The 23,760-nt window shown below is 32.4% G+C and overlaps 3 protein-coding genes across 6 annotated transcripts; 2 read left to right on the forward strand and 1 right to left on the reverse strand.

The window, feature by feature from the left end:
• Positions 1 to 558: 558 nt before the first annotated feature.
• LOC114163098 (TOM1-like protein 4) lies at positions 559 to 6,226 on the forward strand. 2 transcript variants are annotated; one of them, XM_028047184.1, is made up of 10 exons: positions 559 to 740; positions 1,240 to 1,394; positions 2,645 to 2,723; positions 2,955 to 3,053; positions 3,156 to 3,269; positions 3,722 to 3,867; positions 4,563 to 4,644; positions 4,809 to 4,894; positions 4,979 to 5,170; positions 5,395 to 6,226. In XM_028047184.1, exons 2-10 carry the CDS (start codon positions 1,285 to 1,287, stop codon positions 6,011 to 6,013), a joined length of 1,527 nt encoding a protein of 508 aa, XP_027902985.1. In that variant the 5' UTR covers positions 559 to 740; positions 1,240 to 1,284; the 3' UTR covers positions 6,014 to 6,226. The 2 variants fall into 2 exon arrangements, with proteins under 2 accessions (XP_027902985.1, XP_027902986.1); XM_028047185.1 differs by lacking the exon at positions 559 to 740 and adding an exon at positions 1,019 to 1,039.
• Positions 6,227 to 8,945: 2,719 nt separating this feature from the next.
• Positions 8,946 to 11,279, reverse strand: LOC114162819 (protein STAY-GREEN LIKE, chloroplastic). Its single transcript, XM_028046798.1, has 5 exons — positions 10,891 to 11,279; positions 10,038 to 10,214; positions 9,773 to 9,931; positions 9,404 to 9,550; positions 8,946 to 9,302 (listed from the first exon to the last, which is right to left on the reverse strand). The coding sequence occupies exons 1-5, from the start codon at positions 11,047 to 11,049 to the stop codon at positions 9,198 to 9,200; spliced, it is 747 nt and encodes a 248-aa protein (XP_027902599.1). The 5' UTR covers positions 11,050 to 11,279; the 3' UTR covers positions 8,946 to 9,197.
• Positions 11,280 to 17,097: 5,818 nt separating this feature from the next.
• Positions 17,098 to 23,494, forward strand: LOC114163207 (probable methyltransferase PMT24). 3 transcript variants are annotated; one of them, XM_028047371.1, is made up of 9 exons: positions 17,098 to 17,736; positions 18,497 to 19,632; positions 19,711 to 19,860; positions 20,606 to 20,876; positions 20,963 to 21,073; positions 21,163 to 21,337; positions 21,950 to 22,219; positions 22,653 to 22,853; positions 22,943 to 23,494. In XM_028047371.1, the coding sequence occupies exons 2-9, from the start codon at positions 18,532 to 18,534 to the stop codon at positions 23,169 to 23,171; spliced, it is 2,508 nt and encodes an 835-aa protein (XP_027903172.1). In that variant the 5' UTR covers positions 17,098 to 17,736; positions 18,497 to 18,531; the 3' UTR covers positions 23,172 to 23,494. The 3 variants fall into 3 exon arrangements, with proteins under 3 accessions (XP_027903172.1, XP_027903173.1, XP_027903171.1); XM_028047372.1 differs by having other exon boundaries at positions 17,098 to 17,573; XM_028047370.1 differs by having other exon boundaries at positions 17,099 to 17,568.
• The last annotated feature ends 266 nt before the right edge of the window (positions 23,495 to 23,760 follow it).

Here is a 23,760-nt window from a genome sequence, read left to right on the forward strand (position 1 = left end):
TATTTAAACTTTTAATCCTCAAAATTAATGTTAAATATTAATAATATATTGATGTAGTAAAGACGTTAAAAAGAAAGATTTGACTAGAAGGTTGAATACCAGCATCGAGAAGAGAGGGGTTTGTACAATCCCGTTGACCCTTCCAAATTCCAACGTCACCCCCGTGATTCCCAATCCAATCCAAACAGAGACAAACGGAGAAAACATAGAAAACGCGCTTACGACTTGGAACCGTTTCTTCCCTTCTCCACCAAAGTCATAATAGGAAACCTCACCAAATATACTAGTATAAAACAATAGCTTCATTACATTTTTTAATCAACAAACTATTTTATTTTGCCTACCCTTCTACTTTTCTTAATCTTCCTAATTTGTCTGTTCACACGTCCTTGTACTAATCAGAAGAAGTATTATCAATTATGACACATTTGGTTAATATTCGGAGTGCAAATGTCATAAAATATTAATAATCAATACTTTAATAATAAGATTAATTTCAACAAAAAGACTTGTAAAAAGAAGTTTTGAAGAAGGCATGTGGACATTGAAAATAAGAATTAATAAATTGATAGACGGAATAATAAAGAAGAGGAGCGGACGGTGACATAGAAAAAGCGTGGGTTGGGTGTGGGTGTTGTTGCTCTCACAATCCCAAATTCAGTGCTATCATCACTTCATTATTCTTCATTTCAGCTTCTCATTCTCAATTCTTCTTCTCTCTTCTGATTTCTCACACACAGGTATCGTTTCTTCTCGGTCTTTATTATTCACTTCAATTTCTCTTTCTCGTCAACTCTTTACTTCTCGCTCTGCATAATCCTTTATCTCTTTCTTCTTATTTCTCTTCGTTCATCTGCTCCTTCTTACTCACTTCTTTGATTTGGAATGAATGATTATGATCTGCTTTTTTCTTGTTCTCAACTTTCCACTCTATCAACCGATTCAGCTTTTTACTTTCCCATAGGGTTTCTTTGCCATATCTGGATTTCGATCATCTACTGGATTGAGTTTCTCTGAAGTCAATTCCGATGCTCACTTCGTTGCATTCTTTCTCTCTGTTTGATTTTTAGCATGTTTTTGTTTTACCACCTTGACTGAATGAATTTGGGTTTTGTTTTTTATTTATTTTTTTTGTTTTTTGATTTTAGATGTTGATCAAATAACTGTTGATTTTTTGTACGATGCACTCTACATTTCTGCAAGGGATTTATTATTGATATTGTTCCGTTGGGTTTGCAGAAAAGTTGAAAGTAGAGGGACCTGACTCGCTGGTGATAAAGAGAGATGGCTAACAATGCTGCTGCCTGTGCTGAGAGAGCAACTAGTGACATGCTCATTGGCCCGGATTGGGCTATCAACATAGAGTTGTGTGATATCATTAATATGGACCCGGGGTATTGCTCTCTTCTGTGATGCTTTGTTTAGCGTACTCCACCAATCACTGCTTAAATCTCTAATTGTGCTTTGCTTGGAGAGTCGGTGTATTTGCTGTATGAATATTGTCATACATGATAAGAGTTTTATTTTTCCACTCAAACTTGAACGGTTTCTTAGGGTCTGATTGGACAGACTTTTGAACTACATTTCTAAGAAAAAAAGTAAGAACAAAAAATGAAATGAGCTTCTGCCTTAGCTAAAATATGCTTATGCTCAAGTAAAAGAATTTAGGGAAGTTATATCAAAGAAAATTTACAAATTAACGTGCACATGAAATAATTTTTTCTTTATAGTGAAAATAATTTTAATTTTTCTTCATTTTTTGTTCTCCTGAAAGTCCTTCCGGGAAACTCGTCCATACACACCCTTTGTTGGTTTATATCTACGATAACTGCTTGTACTCTGGTTCAGTAAGTTCATTAGTAATCTTGCTTCAAAAGATGTTAATTTAATCTTTTTTTTTTGGAAAATAAAGACTGGACTTGTACATCTTCTACCCTCTTATATGTTGGTAAAAGGTATCTGTGTGTATGTGTATGTGTGGGAGGGGGTTTAAGTTTTATCTTGCACTCTTCCTGTGCTAGAAAGAGTTCTTTGTTGTTTAGGTAGTTTAAACAAAAGTTGTCTGGCTGATCATATTTGACAAAGTCACCTTTTATTGGACATGTGTACATCACTACATCATTTATTATCTTCTCAAGTTTTGAGTTGCCATGTTCCTGTCACGCACTGATATATTTGTGAATAAAAGGGCAGTGTTAACTGCTGGTAGCTCTTTTCTTTCTCGTAAAGCAACTGCTATGTCTTCAGGGTTTTCATTGAAAAGGGAGCAACGGAATTTCTATTAATGTATCACAAATATAGCTGAACTGAAAAAAGTATAGGTTTTTTATTTTTTAAAGGATTATTGAGTTGGAAACTATAGAAAGTTCTTACCACGTAGAGAGAAAATGGACAAGGAATTCAGTTGTATCAATTTGAACATTGCAGACATTATGTTTTTTCATTCAAAACCAGGGGAATAAAACCAAAAATTGATGAAAACAGGAGGACTATAAGTGAAATTAAACCACTTATAAATTTGATTCTGCATTTTAGTTTTGGATTTCTAGTATGTATGATTTGATTGATTGTTATTTTGATTTCTCATGGGTTTTCCTTATTTCAATTGTTTATGATCTATGTTATAACTAATTAAATCTTACAGGCAAGCAAAGGATGCATTGAAGATACTCAAAAAGCGTTTGGGCAGTAAAAATCCAAAAATACAGCTTCTGGCACTTTTTGTCAGTATTTCTGTTGCTTTTCTTTTGGATAATTGTGAATATTTCATTTACTTGGATGTTAAATATGTATTTTGAGTTATTCCTAGTTTTTTTTTTACACTTTTTAAAGTTACAATATGCAAAAGTCGTCATGATTACAAGATTTTAATCTGCCGTCATAGAAAGAGATTAGGTGTAAAATTCTTCAAAAAGCAATGATTACCTGACTTGGGTGCTTGGTATTTAATCTAGGTATTGGAGACCCTCAGTAAAAATTGTGGTGAAAGTGTATTTCAGCAGATAATCGAGCGGGATATCTTACATGAAATGGTTAAGATAGTGAAGAAGAAGGTATTTATTGGTTTTGACGCTATATTTCTTTTTAAATGTTCCGTGTGCAACTGTATTTTGGGAGTGGAATACTTTCTTATCCATTGCTGTCTTCTTTTACAGCCAGATTTAAATGTGAGGGAAAAGATACTGATTTTAATTGATACATGGCAAGAAGCTTTTGGGGGGCCAACTGGGGTTTATCCTCAATACCATGCAGCGTATAATGAATTGAAGGTGAGCTATTCTTTACCTAGATATTGCTTTCTGAAATTAATTTATGCTGTACGTTTGTACTGTGTCAACTGTGAAATTCTTTTCTACTAGAGTCATGTTAGTTTCTTCTGCCTGTATTCATCATATTACAATATTTGCTTTGTTATCCACGGTTAAATTAGACTTAGGTCATCTTTGTTTCTTGGTTTTCTATTTAGTTAATGGGTAATACTGTTACCTGAGCTTCACCTGCATCCAACTGTGAGCTTGCGTTATTCATATCCAATCTTGGAAATTCCACCCTCTCAAATACATATGCATATATAATTAATAATATATAAGAAATTATTGTTCATTTCTAGTATGTTATTATGTTCGCTAATAATATGTCAAGCTCATTATTCTAAACTAATATATCATTAAGTTGTTTCTTTTTTGACTTAGAGCTAATGTATTATTTTGATATTTAACAGTCTGCGGGAGTTGAGTTTCCACCACGAGATGAGAATAGTGTACCATTCTTCACTCCTCCTCAAACTCAGCCAATTGTTCATGCTGCTGAAGAATTTGATGACGCTACTATTCAGGCTTCTCTCCAGTCAGATGCATCTGGCCTTAGGTGCTTTTTGAACTTTATCATGTTCATAATGTTCTAATACTTATTTTTGTTTTGTGGGTCGAAGTTAGTTAACAGTTTTATTATACATTCCACATTGTGCAAGGAAATTAACAGGGTATTTATCATAATAGTGGATCTTGTAAATTTTGGTTTCTTAATTTTTTAATATATGCATTTTTGTACAAGCTCCCTGCTTTCTATAACTGATGTATACTTTACTGTAGTTCACCATTGGTAAGAAATCTTCCCAAGTGACATGTTAGTGAGATTATTTCATAATGTTCATAGCTACCCTTATGCCACAGATTCACACTGTTAGTAAGAATGCTTTGTGGCCAGTAGTTATGGTGTCACAGACGGCTATATCATGGTGAAGTTTATAGATTTTATTTACCTTGTTTTCCATTGCAGAAGTTGTTCAATCGCAACATTGTTGACTATCACATTGGCCTGATGCATTTAGGATTATTAATTCCCTTAGGTTAAGATATGCTATTGGTGTTAATTTATTTCGGGAAAAATTGCTTACAAATTTACAAGGGTATTTTGACGCTCTTCTGAACTATTGTTGTCATTGTTCTGGGAATTTTTTGTACCTCTGTTTTTCCTCGTAAGTAGTCATTCTTGTTTGAAACATGCGAAATAAATGTTGGTGTTTGCTTTATCCATCTCATACGTGATTTGCTTGTAAGCAGTTTGACAGAGATTCAAAATGCTGAAGGACTAGCTGATGTGTTGATGGAAATGCTTAGTGCCTTGAATCCTAAAGACCATGAGGTGATACTATTATTATTATTAGGAAGCATCGCTTGCATTTGCAGAACTAGGATGATTCAAACTTAATGCCTTTGCTTGGTATTAACTTTATAGTTCAGTGCAAAACTGCCGTGGCAAGTTTTCATTGTTCATTTGTTTCTTATTACTCTGGACAAATATGTTAGGGTGTGAAGGAGGAAGTGATTGTTGACCTTGTTGACCAGTGCCGTTCATACCAAAAGCGGGTCATGCTTCTTGTGAACAGTACTACGTAAGTATTTTTTGCTTTCAATTTCTAGGTCTCTTTTCTTTGTGCAATTATAAAGAGTGACTGTAATGGTTACTTCACTTTCAGGGATGAGCAGCTTTTAGGCCAGGGATTGGCACTGAATGACAGCCTTCAGCGTGTGCTCCGTAGACATGATGATATTGTGAAAGGAACTTCTGATTCAGGTGCTAGAGAAGCAGAAACTTCAGTTCTGCCACTTGTAAATGTAAACCACGAAGATGATGAAGCAGAAGAGGATTTCGCTCAACTAGCCCATAGGTGAACCCCAGAAGTTCTTGTGTAGTTACTTCATCATTCTTAGTGCGCACAATTGTGCCTGGGAGTCATAGGATAGACTTGACGTATTTTTATTAGATAATTGATATGATACCCTTTGTAGATGATATGTCTTCCCCTGTAACCATGACAATAGATCGCCTATCCCGCTTGTCTTTTTCTCTTTCTTTTTCAGTTTCGTTAACATTTAAATACCATGATTTCAGGTCATCACGTGATGCTCATGTACAGAATAGGAAACCAATCTACGACAAGGCAGAATCAGGGATTATAAACCCAGTTCTTCCCCCACCACCAGCATCAAAGAAGCCTGTCTACTCTGGCACTGGTGTGGTCGACTATCTCAGTGGTGATACATACAAGACAGAAGGATCTCAAAACTCAGAACCCGCTTCATTAGCAGCTCCCGCTCACTCTAGCCCTAATCCAACCTCATCAGTGTCTTCTTCTCGTCCCCATACCGTGAGTACCTCATCACCAATTTTTAGCAGCCAGCCTGTGTATGATGAACAGCCATCTTCTGTGGACAAATCTTCTGAGCGGCTGCCTCCAGCTCACTGGGACACTCAATCTACTGGCATCATTCCACCTCCACCTTCAAAGTATAATCAGAGACAACAATTTTTTGAGCAACAAGGTGCATCCCATTCAAGTAGTGGATCTAGTTCCTCTTATGACAGCTTGGTGGGACAAACTCAAAATCTCTCGCTGAATTCATCCACCCCAACCAAAGAACAGAAGCCAGAAGATGCCCTTTTCAAAGATCTTGTTGATTTTGCAAAATCCAAAACCTCATCATCTTCCAAACCCAATAGGTCATATTGATATATTGTGTTTGCTTTGCTTATGCTGGTATAGTTTATGAATGTTGTTTTTCACGTTTTTCTTCAGATCACTGAGACGACCGGTTTGTGGTTGTTTAGGACCCTTCGGATATGAATTGATCATGTGTGTATTTACATATATTGCGTATATTCATGTATATTGTTCATATTGAATTTGTTGGCTTATGTTTTCAATAATATCAGATTCTTTTAAGTGTCAGAGTCTCAGCAAATACGCTGGTTTGAAAAAGGGAGTGGGTGGTTATTGCATGGGCAATTTTAAGCTCTTGCATAGATTCGGGGTCCAACTTCTCAGATCCGGCTTGATGATCGACAACTAGAAGAAATGCTCAAGCCCAGAAGCTCGTAGGCTAACAATATCACTGTACAGTCAATAGTTGGACCCCATGACCGTCAGAAACCTGGATTATGCTTTTATTTTGCTCAGAGAATTAAGACAACTAGCATTGGAATTATAGAAGTTTTCCTTACTCGGTGGTCGGAACTGAAAAGCCACCAACTACATCCAGCAAACATGTCGATAAGGAGTAGTATCTAGGTGCAATCTATGACTAATATTCATTATGGAGATGGCCAACTAATTTAAATTCGTTATTGATAAAATATTTTATTTCTATAATATCGTGCTTGGATTGGTCTGGAGCGACATACGAAATAGCTGTTATGCTTCAAAAGTGGATCAGATGAACGGAGAGTTATACTCAGACACCCACCAGATGAAGTTAAATGTTGGTGTCTTTACCTTCTCCTGGGAGTTGGGACTGAACTGGAGGAACTTTCGTCCCCAACAATATGCTGTAAGTGGTTGTGCAACTAATTTGTCCGTTTTAGTGGATTTATGTGCGCAGAGATCTAGCCCCGACCAACATCGTTAGAGCTAATATTATCTTGTTTCCAATTCCCTCTTCATCAATTTCTCAAAGAAATGGGACAAATTTTGTATATCATAATATGATACATGGAAAAACCATCCTTGTTTAATACTTTAATAAGGTAACATTTATTTAGAGACAAAATATTACATGTCCATGAGAGAGAGGTGGTAGTTAATTAATACGTACTGTTTGTGGATACATGCATAATTTGTACTGGATCACACACGTAGTGTTGCAGGTTTTTAAAACCCACGAAGAGAATGGCTTGCTATGTTGACGCGACCAGGTAAGCAATAATGCGTTTCTTTATCTTTGTACACATGAAGATGAATATTTTCCTCTTGATGCTTCCTCTACTAGGAGGGAATGAGTCTTCTCTGCTGCTCTTGCGTGATGCTTGCCTACTTCCATGCACCGATTCCATTCCCACTTTCTTTTCCACGAGAATATGAGATAACCTGGTTTATCTCACCAGAGAATGTGAGACTGTGTTTGTATGAGAGGTAGTAAGTGACACATGCATTTATATGAACACAAGATGTGTTGTATAAACTATAAAGTTAGAATAGGAACCTTCGTGTTTCCTAACAATTTGCTTTTAATGGCTATAAACTTCCGATAATAACAAGGTTCATGCAAGAGCAGCTATTTTCGTACAGACTTAATTTATCGCAGGTGAGGGTTTTATCCAATCACATTTCATTCTTGGACATTGTTTATATTGTAAACTTCATAAAAGTTAGAGTGAGTTAGGAATAATGTACGGTCATCATCACTATAGAATTTCCTCTGGTGGTTGCTAATATATCAAATTCCCCCATAGTGTTTGGTTTACAATTTATTATACCATGTGTGTATTGTAGTTCGAAAACTTCTAAAATATGCTTTAATACAGATGTGTTCACCTCTTACATGACAATGCAAACATGCTATTAGTTTGAAAGCACTTAGTTATAATTTATTTTGTGATATAAGTATTTGTATAAATATTTTTAAGAACATTTTTAGATAATTCACTTTTCCTACTCTTGAATATAAGTAAACAAATACAAGTATCTTAGTCTGAACTATAAAAAAATTTAATTGATTTCTTTTTCAAAATACTCTTCAATTAAAATTCTATTTTTAATGCTTTTTCTATTCTTGACATAAAGTTATAATGAATGGCATCAAAACTAATTTTATTTATTTTTGTGTTAAAAATTATTTTATGAATAAAATTAGAAGATTTTAAAAATGTTTTTAATTAGCACTAGTTAGTTTATTATTTGGATTAAAAAGAGTATAAGTTATCAATAAATTCTTTTCTGATTTTATTTCAATAACTTTTTGGACAACTTCTATGAAAATTACCCTTATTCGTTTCAAAAAGTATGAAATTATATCTAGTATCGTGACTAAGGACATAATTTATTATGTATTAAACATTAACTATTATAAGATTTTACTTTCATCAACTAAGGCGAGTCTGCTGGTGATCTGGTCCTGCGATGTGATACATATACCATTTATCCATGGCAACTACTTCCTGCACCTCATCAAATTTATACTCCTACCCTGAAAAAAAGTTTAAAAATTATTTACTATGTCCTAAAAAATAAATTCCAAAATTATTTATTATGTTTCGAAAAATAAATTCCGGAATGGCAGGGTACTGGAAGAAAATGGTAGGGTTTAGAACGAAGCTGCCTTTATTCATATTTAGAGAAAAATTGTATACATGGTTTGGCACCATGATTTGTTGAAGAAAATAAGTGAAAGACAAAGTATACCAATTTCACTAATTTATCTCATGATAATCGAAGATTGGATTTTTAAAATCAGTGCAGGATACAAATAAAATTATAATATAATTTCTTTAAATTCTACTTTTTTATTTTCATTTTATTTCTCTTAAAACCAAACACTTCATATGTCTTCAATCTCTGCTAAACACAAATTTAATGTTGAGAATGATCAGTGTATCATTATTTAATTTTAAAATTTAGTGAGGAAGATAGTCTTTGGCGCAGTTGACAAAGATCACAGACATGTGAATTGAGTTGGCAGATTGCAATGGTCACATAAATCAGAAAAGCAAATTAATTGCCTTGGCGGCACAAGAATTCTGTTTTTTGTGTAACTTTACATTTTTTCTTGTTTTGAGTCTTCCCAAAGATACATAGTTTGGTTTTGGGATTAGTTCATTCCTGCAAGCTGAATTTTCCTCTGTCTAGCCCACCTGAAATTCTGAGCTGTGGAAAGAATTGGGATAAAGACAAATAATCCAAGTTATGGATTTGACACAGTTCAAAGAAGAAAAGCAAAAAGAGCTTGAAAAATGGATTTTGGGCTCCGCCACTTTTCAGGATTATCTCTACTTATGGACCCTTGGAACTTGTTCGCTTGTTTTCCCTGAAGAAACAAGATACATATTTAGAAAATGAATATCCTAAATGTAATGAATGTGTTTGCTGAAAGGACTAGAAAAAACTGAAAAATCTTTATTTCAATACCTCCATTGCATCCTTGAGAGGTCCCCAACATTCCATTCTGTTGTAATTTTGTGAGCTAGAATGAAAATATACTCTAACTATAGAATCCAGCAATTCGGGGTGCTCACGAAAGAGTGCAGAATCTCCAAAATGAATTGCTTTCAGAACCTGCCATACTCAAGTCATTTTTCAGCATAGGCATGGTTATAAGTTTTTTTAGAATATGATCTTCAGGAAACAGAAACCTCCTCAATATTCAATTGAAGGAACGAGTTCAGCATATAGCAGACAGAACACAAGTTGCACAAACATGCAGGATTAAAGTGGAAGTTTAGAAGGATTTCAGATTTTTATGTTTTGATGTGATCTATAAGTTAAATGCAAACTTACCAGAGGCATTTCCTTGGAGAATATGTGATATCTAAATTCCGCAGCCAGGTCCGAGAAGGAATTGGGACCACTGACAAAGCAATGAACATGTAGGCACATTTCATTTTGCACTTTCTTCCATTCAGCTACAACATCATCCTTCTCGTACCACCCTCTCAACTGTTCGGCACATGAAATACCTATTAACTAAGAGAACTAATGTTCTTGTTCAAAACCTGTTCTAGGTTTCCAAGCCGAGCATGAAATAATGAGAATAGGAACCAACCTGTTCTAGGTGGATCACATTGGATACTGCTAATGTCAGATTAGCTGTAAAATCGCAGTGGGAAAGAATGTAGGTTCTGGGAAGAATACTTGCATATTTGCTTGTCTGATCTTCCAATAGAACAACCTTCAGTTTGGAAGCTTCAAATTTTGCTGTTGGAACCAAGAGCCTAACAGCCTAATAATAATATAAAATCCCTCTTATACAACTTACAAGGAATATCAATGAAGCTTATAACAAATCAAATAGTAATCTTAGGTATAGCTATATGAAAAGTTGTAAGCTTAAACTGAGTTCAACAAAGAGAAGGAAGCTATTTGGTGGTGTTTTCATTTCGGATTATAATCATTGACTATTGCGAGAAATCAATTGGATGGATCTCAAATTGCGAATAATTGTCTCATGGAGCATATTGGTTTTGTGCATGAATCTAAATAGATTGAAGTTGTTTATCCACAATTCACTGATGACTGTAACACAGCCCCTAGTCACAGAATGCAATAGCAACTGGCCAATATAAGTCAAAATCATTGACAGCTACAATCTTAATATTTCAACAGATCAGGTAGTGAAATACAGGAAGCACAATTCCTTCTATACATTTCACATGAGTAATGATAAATTCACCCCTTTTATCATACATAATGAAATAGCAGATAGACAAGACGCTAAGCAAGCAAATTGATAACCTTAATGGCCTACAAAACTAGCGACATTAAAAATACAGTTTATACATATAACAAAAGAACAAAAATTTCCCTAATGTTAGACATTAAATTCAAAATGCAGGCAGATAACAGCGAATGCAAGACGGTGGCAGGACTGATCAAAGTAAAAAAAGAAAGACGGGGACCTCAGAAACAAGGGTATTGTAGGATGGTGTGGCGTTGGTGATGGACAAGAGGAAGGGTCTGCATCTTGTGGATAATGGTTTATACATGGCATGGTTGGTGCTGAAGAACTCTCTCGTTTGTGAAAATAAAAAGGCATTGTAAGCACATTGACATGCCATTGAAGATGCATAACACAAAGCTGCTCTTCATGTTTCAGAGGCTACCATTTCTTCTTCTCAAGACCGAAAGAAAAAACAGCGATGGAGAAAGAAAGAGAGTAAAGTGATGTGAGAAAATTGGTGTTCGTGGTTTGGTTCGTCATGTGGACTGTGATTCAGACCCCACACTCGAAAATCTCCATCACTCTATTCCTTCCACAAGATTTTTTTTTTTGTTTTAGTAAATCATTAGAAAATAGAAATTATATATATCATAAACACAGTGCATGATTTGAGAATGGAATGGTACGTTGTGCTGTGCCACGTCCTGAAAGAGCTCAAATTTTCGATAACATGTTGTGGATAATGTAGTGACGTGGCATTACGTGAGTCAACAGTTCGGTGTGAAGCGAATTGAGATCTGCTTGGGCTTCAACAGTTGCTTCCTGCACCTACACATTTCTTCATCCACCCTATCAAAGTATCTACCGGAAATTGTTTTGCATAACAATAATGGGTGATTGCTGTCCGGAAAAAAAAAAATTTTATATTCCAAAAAATAAATTCTGGAAGTATTAGAGTATAGGAAGAAAAAATGATGAGGTGGAGAAAGTAACTTCCGTTCCCCCTTATTTTACTACTAGGCCAGAGGTCTCCAAGAGTTCAATAATATAAATGATAAAATAAAAATCCTAATATTCTAAAAGCATTGGTTAAAGAAAATTATTATATTTTAAATTTTAAAAAAATCATAGTTAATTATAATATCAAATTAATTATAATCTAATTATCATAAATGTAATTTTATTTCATTTAATATATGAATAAAAATGTCTATAAATAATATATAACTCTAATTAATAATTTATTTACTGCATACATATAAAAATTTATAAAATAATAAAATAATAAAATCATTATATTTTAATATTATTAAAAATTAAAATATAATTAAATTTAAAAGAAATAATTTGAAAAAATAACAAAAGGAAGAAAACAGTTTAAATGGATTAGTACTTAACACGAGTTTATAATAAAAGATGGTCGTTGAATAATTATTTTTTACATATTCTTTTCGTACACAGATATTATAAGAAGATGTTTGATTAACGGTCAACTTTAATAATTCAAAGTTATTACTCATAATTACAAATAAAAAATTATAATTGATCGTTAAATTGATCATTAGAAATTAATTTTACAAAAATTTTAATAATTAGTGATTAGTAACCAATTTTTTTTAAAAACTAAAATCTTGATAATTAAATTGTAAAAATCAATTTAAAGATTAATTATAATTTTTTATTTATAATGATGATTATTTTAGTATAATGATTGATAACTTTTGATTACTAAAAAATTGATTTTTTTAATGTGACATTTTATTGTAGTGAAAGAATATAAGTCATAATTTTATTAAATAACATTTTTATATTAGGAAAAAATTAGAGAAATAACAAATAAACTTAAGCTAGTTACACAAATAATCATGTATTTCATACACACATTTCATGTAAACGAAAATAAATATAATGATAATGAATAAATCAACGATAACTATCAAATAGATAACTATCAAATAAAACCTATAACTTTAAACTTTCTCTTTATCCATAACTAGAGATGTCAACAGGACGGTTATGGTATGGATAGTAGCTCTCCTGTATCCTATTTATTGGATATATATTTGCCTCATACTCGTACTTTTATCTGTGCAGGTATCCGTTATTATCCGTATATTTTTTTAATATTTACGGTACCTGCGAGTATTTACATAAGAAAAATTAATATTTAACAAAATATTTTAACCATAAATTAAAATAAAAATACAAGTGTATAACATTCATAAATTTCAAACAAAGTGTGCAAATAACCTATTTAAATAGTGTTGAATATTAGTTTATAATGAAATGGCAATTTTTTAAAACCAATTAATAAAAAATAACCTATTCAAAATCAATGTTTAATGTTTTAATAAGGTTTTTCTAATTTTTTTAAATTAAAATTAAAATATAACGAGTACGAATATGCATAAGTACGAATACTATAATACTCATATCCACCCATTAACTTACGTGTATAAAAAAAAAAACATATATCCATTACCCGCAAATATTATTTTTTATCCCTTATAGATTTTATTAGCAAATATCTACATGTACAGTCCAATACAGAATCACACAACCATTTTTAATACTCTTCTACTACCACTACAAACATAAAAAGTTTAAACATTCTTTTTCATTAAAGTTCGTTTTCTTTCCAAATTAAACAATATGAGAAGAAAAGAGAGACAAGATTATAAGTGTTTTGAATTTATATTACCGATTTTTTAAAAGGGTTTTATAGTATATAAAAAGAGCTTAAAACAATGAATATAATTCCTTTATATTCATTTAAATTTCATTTCATTGTATCAAAGTAAAAAAAAAAAAAAAAACTGTTACCGTGTAGGTGTAAACTTTTAATAAGCCTAGATATATGAGGAGAAAATTTTAAAGAGTATTTTATTTGAAAAAATTATTTAAAAACTTATAAAAAAGCGATTCAATATTTTGGGGATAAGATTGAATATTTACTAAACTTGCATTTAAGTTAAAGAAAAAGTTACGAAGCCCACCGCAGTTCTTCCTAACTTTTTTTAGCATACTTTATAATTTGATTTGATGTTTAATTCTTGTCTAATGGAACGTTAAAGACTAGAACTACGTTTGATATCGGTAAATATGTTAAGGAAAATATAGTTTGAGAAACTTTTTGCAAATTTGATAATTTTTTTATAAATAGAACTAAATAGATATTTTTTTAATTTTTTAATCAAAATAAAGTAATAAAATAACACAATCAATTTTATAAATATAGTTTGTCAAAGTTTATTAAGAAAAAAGAGAAATAAAAGAAGAAACAAAATCAATTGTTCCGAGAAAAAATATAATGAAATAATATATATATATATATATATATATATATATATATATATATATATAACCGATCTTGACATATTATTGAAGGAAATAATACATCCAAAATTTATATATTTAATTATTATTATTAATATAATAAAAAAATAAATATATAATGTACGATAACTAAAAAAGGAATCATATACACTTTTATTGTATTGTTCTAATTTATAATGTTATTAATGCGCATAGATTGATTGAACCCGTTTTCACAAACTTTTATTATATTGTTATGCGATTAGCAAGAAATATCTCCAATGTGATTGAGAAATGCACATTTTTTTCCTACATTAACCTTTTTTCATGATCTAAAATCTTGTTTAATAAACACATTTGACCTAGGACGACCATTAGGCTTTGAACTAAATAGATAACATGTCAAACCATAAGCTTCATCATCAGTCGGGAATACTTTAGTCAAAAAGGAAAAATTAGATTCAAATATCTTTGGATGTTTTTTCCATAAAAAAATGATAGTTTTCAAGTTGCATTTGATATGAATTTCATTCTAAATATGCTCTTTTAATTTAATCTCTTTGGCTAATTGGATATTTCCATTAAAGACGTTTTCGCAAATCATCTTCCAAACAATTAGCATGAAACTCCTCACCTATAATTCTAAGCTAATTAGATCAAAATTTCCTTAGTTGTTTTTTCATAAGAAAATGATAGTATTCAAGTTGTATGTGATATGAACTCCATTTTAAATAAGATATTCTAATTTCATCTATTTGGCTCATTGAATATTCTCTTTAAAGACATTTTTGTAATTCACGTTCCAAACAATTAATATGAAACTTCTCACCTATAATTTTTTAAATCTTAAAAAGGACAATTCTTTGAACAATTGGATCATCGCTTCAGAATATATGAAGAGGTTGAATGATTGAATTTGTTTAATTTTCATCTTAATGAGATAGTTTCCAAATGAATTTATTCTTTTATTCTTTATTAATATACTATTTAAAAAAATAAAAAATAATTTATCATAATCTAATAAAGATTTGAGAGATATTTGTCAGAAATTTTTTTTAGATTAAAAAAGAACTTACGAAATAAATAAATTATCTATCGATCGTCAAAACACTTGGATTAACGAAAAGTTTCTAACTTAGTTTATAAAAAATACCTATAGTGCGCATATAATAAAAAGAAACTATTCCAAACTTGGTATGAATTTATTATGGAGTTATATTATTAAAATACCTTAAATAAGACCCTTAACATTATAACTAACAATTCGGTAGATACTAATATCAGGGATTCAGGGGTATAATACTACATGATAATAGAATGAACTGCATGATAGATCATCATATTATTACCATACAAAGAAACTCATACCTATTTCAGGAATATAACTGTCTATCCCAAATAATAGTTTTCTGCTTTGTTTTAAATTAAATAAGTGAAGAAAGCATCTCGATCTTCTTTCCGCATAAAATGATAGAAAATTTCATTAGCATTCATTCATTTTAATTCATAAAAAAGTTTTTAATATCCTACACATTAAGATTGATCTCATGCATTTTCTTTATTTATTAAAATTTAGGTTTAATTACTCGTATAGTACCCTGTTTGGGACTAGTGTGTCAAATAGGTACCCGGTTTTAAAAAAAGTGTCTATTGCATCTCAACTTTTAAAAATTGCTTCAATTAGGTCCCTTTCAAACAGAGTTGACTAACGTCGTTAGTCAACGTGCCATGTGTCAATCTGTGATTTTTTTGATTTTTAATTTTTTTTAAATTTTTAAATTTTTTTATTTTTTTTGAAAAAAATAAAAAAAATGCCACGTGTGAAGTCCATGTGTGTGCCACGTGGCATTGTCAATGCCACGTGACACTGCAATGCCACGTGTCAGTATCATTATCAGATGTCATTGTGTTGATTTCGATTTAGTCCCCATTTATGTTTTTTCGTTTCAATTTAGTACTTACTTATATGTATTTGATTCAATTTTGACCTAATATTTTTAATAATTAAAATATGTTTTTATAAAATTAAAAGTAATTAAGTATAAAAGTTTTACAAAAATTAAGTATTTGATATTTATATTAAAATTTAGTGGTAAAAGTCATTTTATTAAGTCATTTTTAATAAAAGAAAATAGTATAACATTCATACCAATAGAAATTTTGATTTAAAATTAGTAAGACACAATATTGTTCTATTTTGAAAAAAAAAATTAACAAAACATGAGTACTTAATAAAAAAGTAATTAATAAAGTAATATGTTAAAAAGTCATTTTTAATAAAAAATATCAGTATAACATTTATACAAATAATAAATTTGGTTTGGAATTGAGAGAAACATTATAAATATTAGTACTTAATTTTGTAAAAATATTTATACTTAATTATTTATAATCTTATAAAAAATGGATTACAAAAATATTTTAATCATTAAAAAAAATTAGGACAAAATTGAATCAGATACACATACTTAGGTACTAACTTGAAACAAAAAGACATATATGGGGACTAAATCGAAATCAACACAATAAGATCTGATAGTGACATTGATACGTGACATTACAATGCTACGACGTGGCACTGACAATGTCACGTGTCACACATGGACTTGACATGTGGCATTTTTAATTTTTTTAAAAAAAATTTTAAAATTAAAAACAATTAAATTTAAAAAAAAAAAAATCAAAAAAACCACTTGACACGTGGCACGTTGACTAACAGCGTTAGTCAACTCTTTTTGAAAGAGACCTACTTGAAGTAATTTTCAAAAGTTGAGATGCAATTGACATATTTTTAGAATCAAATACCTATTTGATACGTTTTTTGAATTGAAAAAACCTAATCCGATTATTCGATTGGAACCCCTCACCAATCGAATACCTAGATTACAGAAAAAAAGGATTTTTGGTCAAAAGAATTATTGATAATTTGTAATAAAATAATCTACTCTTACTATCAATTCATTTTCGAAACTCATATATATATATATATATCTCCTCATATCTACTATACGAATAATTGAACCTAAAATTTAACATTATTTCTTGACATTCTTTTGAATTTGATTTTCATTTAAAGACTCTTTATTGTGAAATCACCAAACTGGTGATGTACAATTTACTTCTCTTCAGTTTTTTCTTCTTATTTTTTTTTTCTCTTCTTTCCTCAACAATGTTACTCGTAACCCAAATAAACTCTAAAAACGGCCCTGCGATTTTCTTTTCTTTCTTAATTTACAGCGAAGTTGTTGCAAGTAATTTCACGAAGCAAACCCGTTTGTGGAATTCTTCGAAGTGGGTTTAATTGGAAAAAAGTTCGTTGCCGTAATTACTGAGTAAACTCAAAGAACCGTCGGTGATGAATGATGTCGACGTTAACTGTTCGTCATAATCAAATACGGAGTAGGTTCTGTCAGCTTGATATTTGAATTAGTATACGCTCACTGAAATTCCTCTCCTTTTCCTCAATCTCTTCACTTATTAGACCACAAAGAAACAGTGTTCAGTGTTTCGACTGTTTGGTGTTTGGCCTACACGACCTTTCCCTCAGACCAGTCATTGTAGGAATGTGAGCAAAGTCTGCTCTAGGGATCTCACCTGCCCAGTAAGTTACAGTTCTAAACCCTCCCTACCCTTTCCTTGCTTTCACATTTTGCATCCTTTCCTTCCAGAGTGTGATCTATGGACCTTGCATCTGTGCGTTGATGATCTTGCTTTTTCAGAAGAATATGCCAACAACTGTGCGTATGCGGGTTCTGTTTTTTAGGGGAATGTGAGTTAAAAGCTGGATGCTTTACCTCAACTGCTTTTCTCTTGAACCGTTATCTTCATTTCCCTTATTTGGGAACCTCGTCTCAGTTTTCACTTTTCATGTTTTGGGCTTTTTTAGTATTTTCGGTTTCTTTCATGGTTTCATTCATTCATAAAGTGTATTCTGGGTCTTTTGCACTGGATTTTGTTCAGTTTCAGCTCATATACTCGCATCCTCGTGTGAAATGTTCCTTTCTTTGTTGGATTGTTGGGAGAAAGCTTTGATCTTTCTTCATAAAAGTTTATCTTTTATTCAAGAAAGGTTGATTTTTTTTTAAAAAAAGAAAAAAACGAAGAAGTATGGAATATTCCTTTTATAAAGCTTGAGCATGTTTTGGTCGCTAATATTGACTAGGTGCTTGTGAATTTCTGGCTTCTTTATTCATGTTCTTTAGCTTAATTCATTGTAACTTTGAAGTGCTACCCCGGCTTATGTTATTACCTACCTTCATTCGACCCGTTGTTGGAGTGTTGGGGACGCTAATTGCTCTCCTGCCTTTTTTCAACCTTCAAATTAGGAAATTCAGAAAAAAAAACATTTGGTGCCCTCGAGGTTTTATTTGAATAAAATAGCTACAACATGATTTTCCTTTCATTTTGTGTAATGGAGATATCCAGGCAAGATTATTGTTTTTTATATAAAAGATAAGAAAGCATCAACATGTAGCTGAGTCACAGGATTTTTTAACAAGTTCGATATATTTTATTACTCCCTTTTATAGGTGCATTTATCTTGAAATAGCAGTAATTAGCAAACATGGTACTGGGGAAGAATTCCCGAGGCGAGGGGAGGAAGTTGTCAAACTACTGTTCAACGGTTTCTATTGCTGTGTTCGTTGCATTTTGTTTGGTTGGTGTATGGATTATAATGTCAACCATTGTTCCAATTCAGAATTCAGTCATTCAGGTATCTGAGACCATTAGTGATGTAAAAGATGTACAGAGTGATTCCAAGCAATTTGAAGAAAGATCTGGTGATATACCAGAAGAATCAACAAAGGGAGATACCCAGACTCTTAAACCTCAGAGCGATAGCTTTGCAGAAAACCAGAATGAACAAAAGGAAATTGGAGAAGTGTCTGATAATATGGCTAACGAAAACCAGGAGGTTGTTAGGGAGAGCTCAGATGAAAAGAATGATTTTGAGAAGGATCCTGGGAATAGTGCTGAGGAGAATGATAAAATGAGGAATGTCAAGCCGAGCACTGACGAGAAGGAGCAGGAGAAAGGATCAGATGGAACATTAAATTCTGACTCTGCAGAAACAGAAACTTTGAATGGTCAAAATCATAATGATGAGCTCAGAGGATCAATGGGAACTTTAGATGAAAAGGAATCTGACAAGAGTGCAAATGATAACAAATTAGGGACAGAAAAGAGTATGGATAAAGTTACACAACAGGATGAGATAGTTAATGAGACTGAAGAGGAGACAGCAAAGATAAATACACATTCTGAAACAACACAAATTTCTGGAGAGAGTAACACAGATAGCCATGAAAATAGTCAAGCTTCAAAAGAAGATTTTATTGCTGATACACAATCAGAAACTTTGATTGAAACTAGCGCTGAAAATGGAACCTGGTCAACTCAAGCCACAGAGTCACAACACGAGAAGGAATCACAGACGTCTACAGTTTCTATTGACAGTAGTAGATATGATTGGAAACTTTGTAATACAACTACCGGATCAGAGTATATTCCTTGCCTTGACAATTGGTATGCAATTAGAAGGCTTCATAGCATAAGCCACTATGAGCATCGTGAGAGACACTGTCCTGATGAAGCTACCACTTGTCTTGTTTCTCTGCCCGAGGGCTATAGAAGCCCAATTAGGTGGCCCAAAAGCAGGGAAATGGTATGCAATATATAAACTGGATAAAAGCCACATATTGTTACTTGATAATGAAATTCAATATTTTGGTGCCTCTTGCAGATATGGTACAAGAATGCTCCACACACAAAGCTTGTAGAAGATAAGGGTCATCAAAACTGGGTTAAAGATGCTGGTGAATACCTTACTTTTCCTGGTGGTGGAACTCAATTTAAACATGGGGCTCTTCATTACATAGAATTCATTCAGAAAGTAAGCCTTTGAGTTTCTCTGTTGCAATGCTATCAATGTCTCGCAAAGATGTTGTTTTGCATAACCAACTACTGTTACAACCTGCTTCTTATTGATCTGAAACAGAAGCCTCTTATTTAAGTAACATACTAACATGCTGTCCACATAATATATTGACATTTTGTCAGGAAGTTACATCATTTACAATTTGTGTGCTTTCGCTAACACCTTTCTTTTTTAAATTGGAATCAAGTCTTTATGTAACAATATCTACAGAAATAAAGGTAAAAGGGCTTTGGAAATGAGATAAAGCCATTCCAGACATTTTTATTATCCCTGATTATGGTGCCGATATTTGGTTCAAACAATGTAAAAATGTGAAGTGCAAAATGTATATTATTCCTGCAATAGCTATTTTTTTCTCTTTCTTTTATTTTTAGTGATTTTACACTCTTGTAATACAGGGCACATAAGTTTCTTGAATATTTTATCATCTTAGACATAGTAATAGCTGTCCTAAATTTGAGCTGACCTTAGTCATGTAAACTTTTCATCTTATTGCACCTACTTTATTTAGCTTTTCTTGTTTTGCTTTGTCATTTGACTCGTTGCAATATCACATCACACTCTAAGCTTGTTTGATTACAGTGCCTTTTAAACTTGTAAATTCATTGTCTTGAAAACTAAGCAGTCTTGCCCATGCTGCTCATATTTATTGTGATGTATGTCATTCTCTTCATAAATGGGTGTTTGTATAATGATGCAGTCTCTTCCTAAAATTGCATGGGGGAAGAGAAGTCGTGTGATATTGGATGTTGGGTGTGGGGTAGCCAGCTTTGGAGGCTACTTGTTTGAAAAAGATGTGCTGACCATGTCATTTGCTCCTAAAGATGTGCACGAGGCACAAGTACAATTTGCTCTGGAACGGGGAATTCCTGCCACAGTAGGTGTCATGGGCTCCATAAGATTACCCTACCCTGGTTCTGTCTTTGATCTTGTCCACTGTGCTCGTTGTAGAGTCCCTTGGCATGTAGAAGGTATGATAGATATTTCAATGGAATTTTTTTTTCTCACTTACGCATGACTGTTCTGGTAATACTTACATATTTGTTGTACAATGCAGGTGGCAGGTTACTCTTAGAGCTTAACCGTGTCTTAAGACCTGGAGGATACTTTGTGTGGTCTGCTACTCCAGTGTACCAAAAGGATCCAGAAAGTGTTGAGATTTGGAAAGGTACCGCTATTAAAGCCAAATTCATGTTCCTCTAATAAATGAACTGATGAATAGATGTCACGCAAAATCTGAAAACTATTTTGTTGCAGCGATGGGTGAAATTACTGTGTCAATGTGCTGGGATCTGGTGGTAATTGCAAAGGACAAATTGAATGGAGTGGCAGCAGCAATATATAGAAAACCAACTGACAATGAATGCTATAACAACAGAATAAAAAATGAGCCACCCATGTGCAACGAATCTGATGATCCAAATACAGCCTGGTACCTCTATTTTTATATTGTGAAATAGCATTCTCAAATACAGTGGAATAGAAGCAACTTTTTGACAATTTCCTAATAAGAATGCGATTAAAAAAAAAGAATAACAACACTAATCCAAATGATTTGGGAGTTTTTCTACCAAGAAATATGAATTTATAATTGTTTATTGGTATATAAGTTAAATCATTTTTTCCTTATTAAATTTTTGCAAACTTTCTTTTGTTTGGAGATGCATAATTTTTTCTTAAACAGTTTTGCAACTATAATTTGTTGGTATTTAGAGAGTACTGTTATGTATGAAGGCACCTAGCAATCTGTGTGTGTGAAGCTTGAGAGAAAGAACGAGAATCTTTATAGGGAATACTCATATAAACTGACGTATTCTTCTATTAAAATCCTGGACGTCCTTTTCTTCTGGACTTGAATTGCTAGAGTCACTTATTCTTCCTTGTTCAATTAAGAAAAACAAAGAAAAAAGAAAAATGGAATAGAACATCTGAAAATTAATCCGAGGTTGAAATTGCTGAGTGTTCATAATACATTACTTGGAGAATTTTCCTTTTTGACAATGTTTCTACGTTTTGTGATATGTCCCAACTTGCATGTCTTCAGGAATGTATCACTACAGGCTTGTATGCACAAAGTGCCCATTGATGCATCAGAGCGTGGATCAATCTGGCCCGAGCAATGGCCACTGAGGTTGGAGAAACCGCCTTACTGGATAAACTCTCAGGCTGGTGTTTATGGAAGAGCTGCTGCTGTGGAATTCACTGCTGATTACAAGCATTGGAAAAATGTTCTATTCCACTCATATTTGAATGGAATGGGTATCAATTGGTCTTCAGTAAGAAATGTGATGGACATGAGAGCTGTTTATGGAGGGTAACCGTTCATTGTACTTTTGCATATTCCTGGTTCCTCTTTGAAGTGGAAATTAGTTGCATTTTTGTTCTTTGTATTTGATTTTGTCCGGTGGAAAATCATTATTTTGTATAGTACATCTCTTTCTTTTCTCCCCTAACAATGTTTCTACAAGCAGAGTTGTAGGAACATGAGTAGATATTCTACTTTAGTGCCCAATAATTTCATGTGTTGTCTGCAAAAAGAATAAAATACCATTTTGGTCCTTTTTTCCTTCTCTGTTATTTTTATTTTAATCCTTTTGAAAATCATAATTGTTTGTATATTTTGTTCTTTAGATATCCTTTTAGTAATATATCAACTTGTGAATAATTTCTTTGGGTTTATGCTTAAGAGACTTTATTATCAAATACTTACCTTTAGCATTGTTTTTTGCTTTTCTCTCGTGTATCAGGTTTGCTGCAGCACTCAGAACCCTGAAAGTGAATGTCTGGGTAATGAATGTGGTTCCGATTGATTCTCCGGACACACTGCCTATAATATATGAGCGTGGATTGTTTGGTATCTATCATGATTGGTGTGAATCCTTCAATACATACCCTAGATCCTATGATCTTCTTCATGCAGATTCTATATTATCAGCACTTAAGAAAAAGTACGTTCAGTAACTTTAAAAGGTTTCTACGAAGAAATCTCTTCAGTCCTTATGAATCCTTCTGATTTAACTGACATATTTGGATTCAGGTGCAACATAGTGGCAGTGATTGCAGAAGTTGATAGGATCCTAAGACCAGAAGGTTATTTTGTGGTAAGAGACAATGCTGAAACCATTGGTGAGATAGAAAGCATGGCTAAATCATTACACTGGGATATTCGGTTGACATATTCAAAAGATGGGGAGGGATTGCTTTGCATTCAGAAGACATTCTGGCGTCCAACAAAGGTTGAAACAGTTGCATCAGCCTTTGCATGATTAGGATGCTTCACCATCATATTTTCAAAGTTTGAAATAGCTATACGTTTACTTCTATGGTTATATTATATTGTGGAAGAGTGTCACATTCACTTCTCTATATAATATTCATTATTGTTTAATGTAAATTATACACACGACTTGCTTCGTAGTTCGTTAGCACTCACTTTATCTGCACAGTCGTCTGTCAAAACACCATTTGGGGACAATTTTAATTGAAATTATCAATATGTCGATTTTTGTTTTTTTAAATTACAACAGACGAGTCAGTCGTGCTTGTAAGGATGAAGTAGTGGTTTCAAGTATGACTTTGGTTTTGTTGACTTTCTCTTGTTTCCATGTTGAAAGTGTGCTCTTTAACAATTTTAATATGTATATTTTTAATTCATTTAGATATTGTGTTTAGAAGTATGAAAAGTTTTCTTTTTCTTTCAAATTTTAGAATGAAGTTATGCTTGTAAGTTCGATTTTAGTGTTTTTAAATTACTTTAAAGTAGTGCTTTGATTATTATTGTTTTTAAGCTTTTGATTCTATAATTTGAATTTGGATACTCTTAATTTAGGTGGAGTGGTATTGAAATATATATAT

Source organism: Vigna unguiculata, chromosome 9 (assembly GCF_004118075.2).
Source record: "Vigna unguiculata cultivar IT97K-499-35 chromosome 9, ASM411807v1, whole genome shotgun sequence".
Classification (NCBI taxonomy): domain Eukaryota; kingdom Viridiplantae; phylum Streptophyta; class Magnoliopsida; order Fabales; family Fabaceae; genus Vigna; species Vigna unguiculata.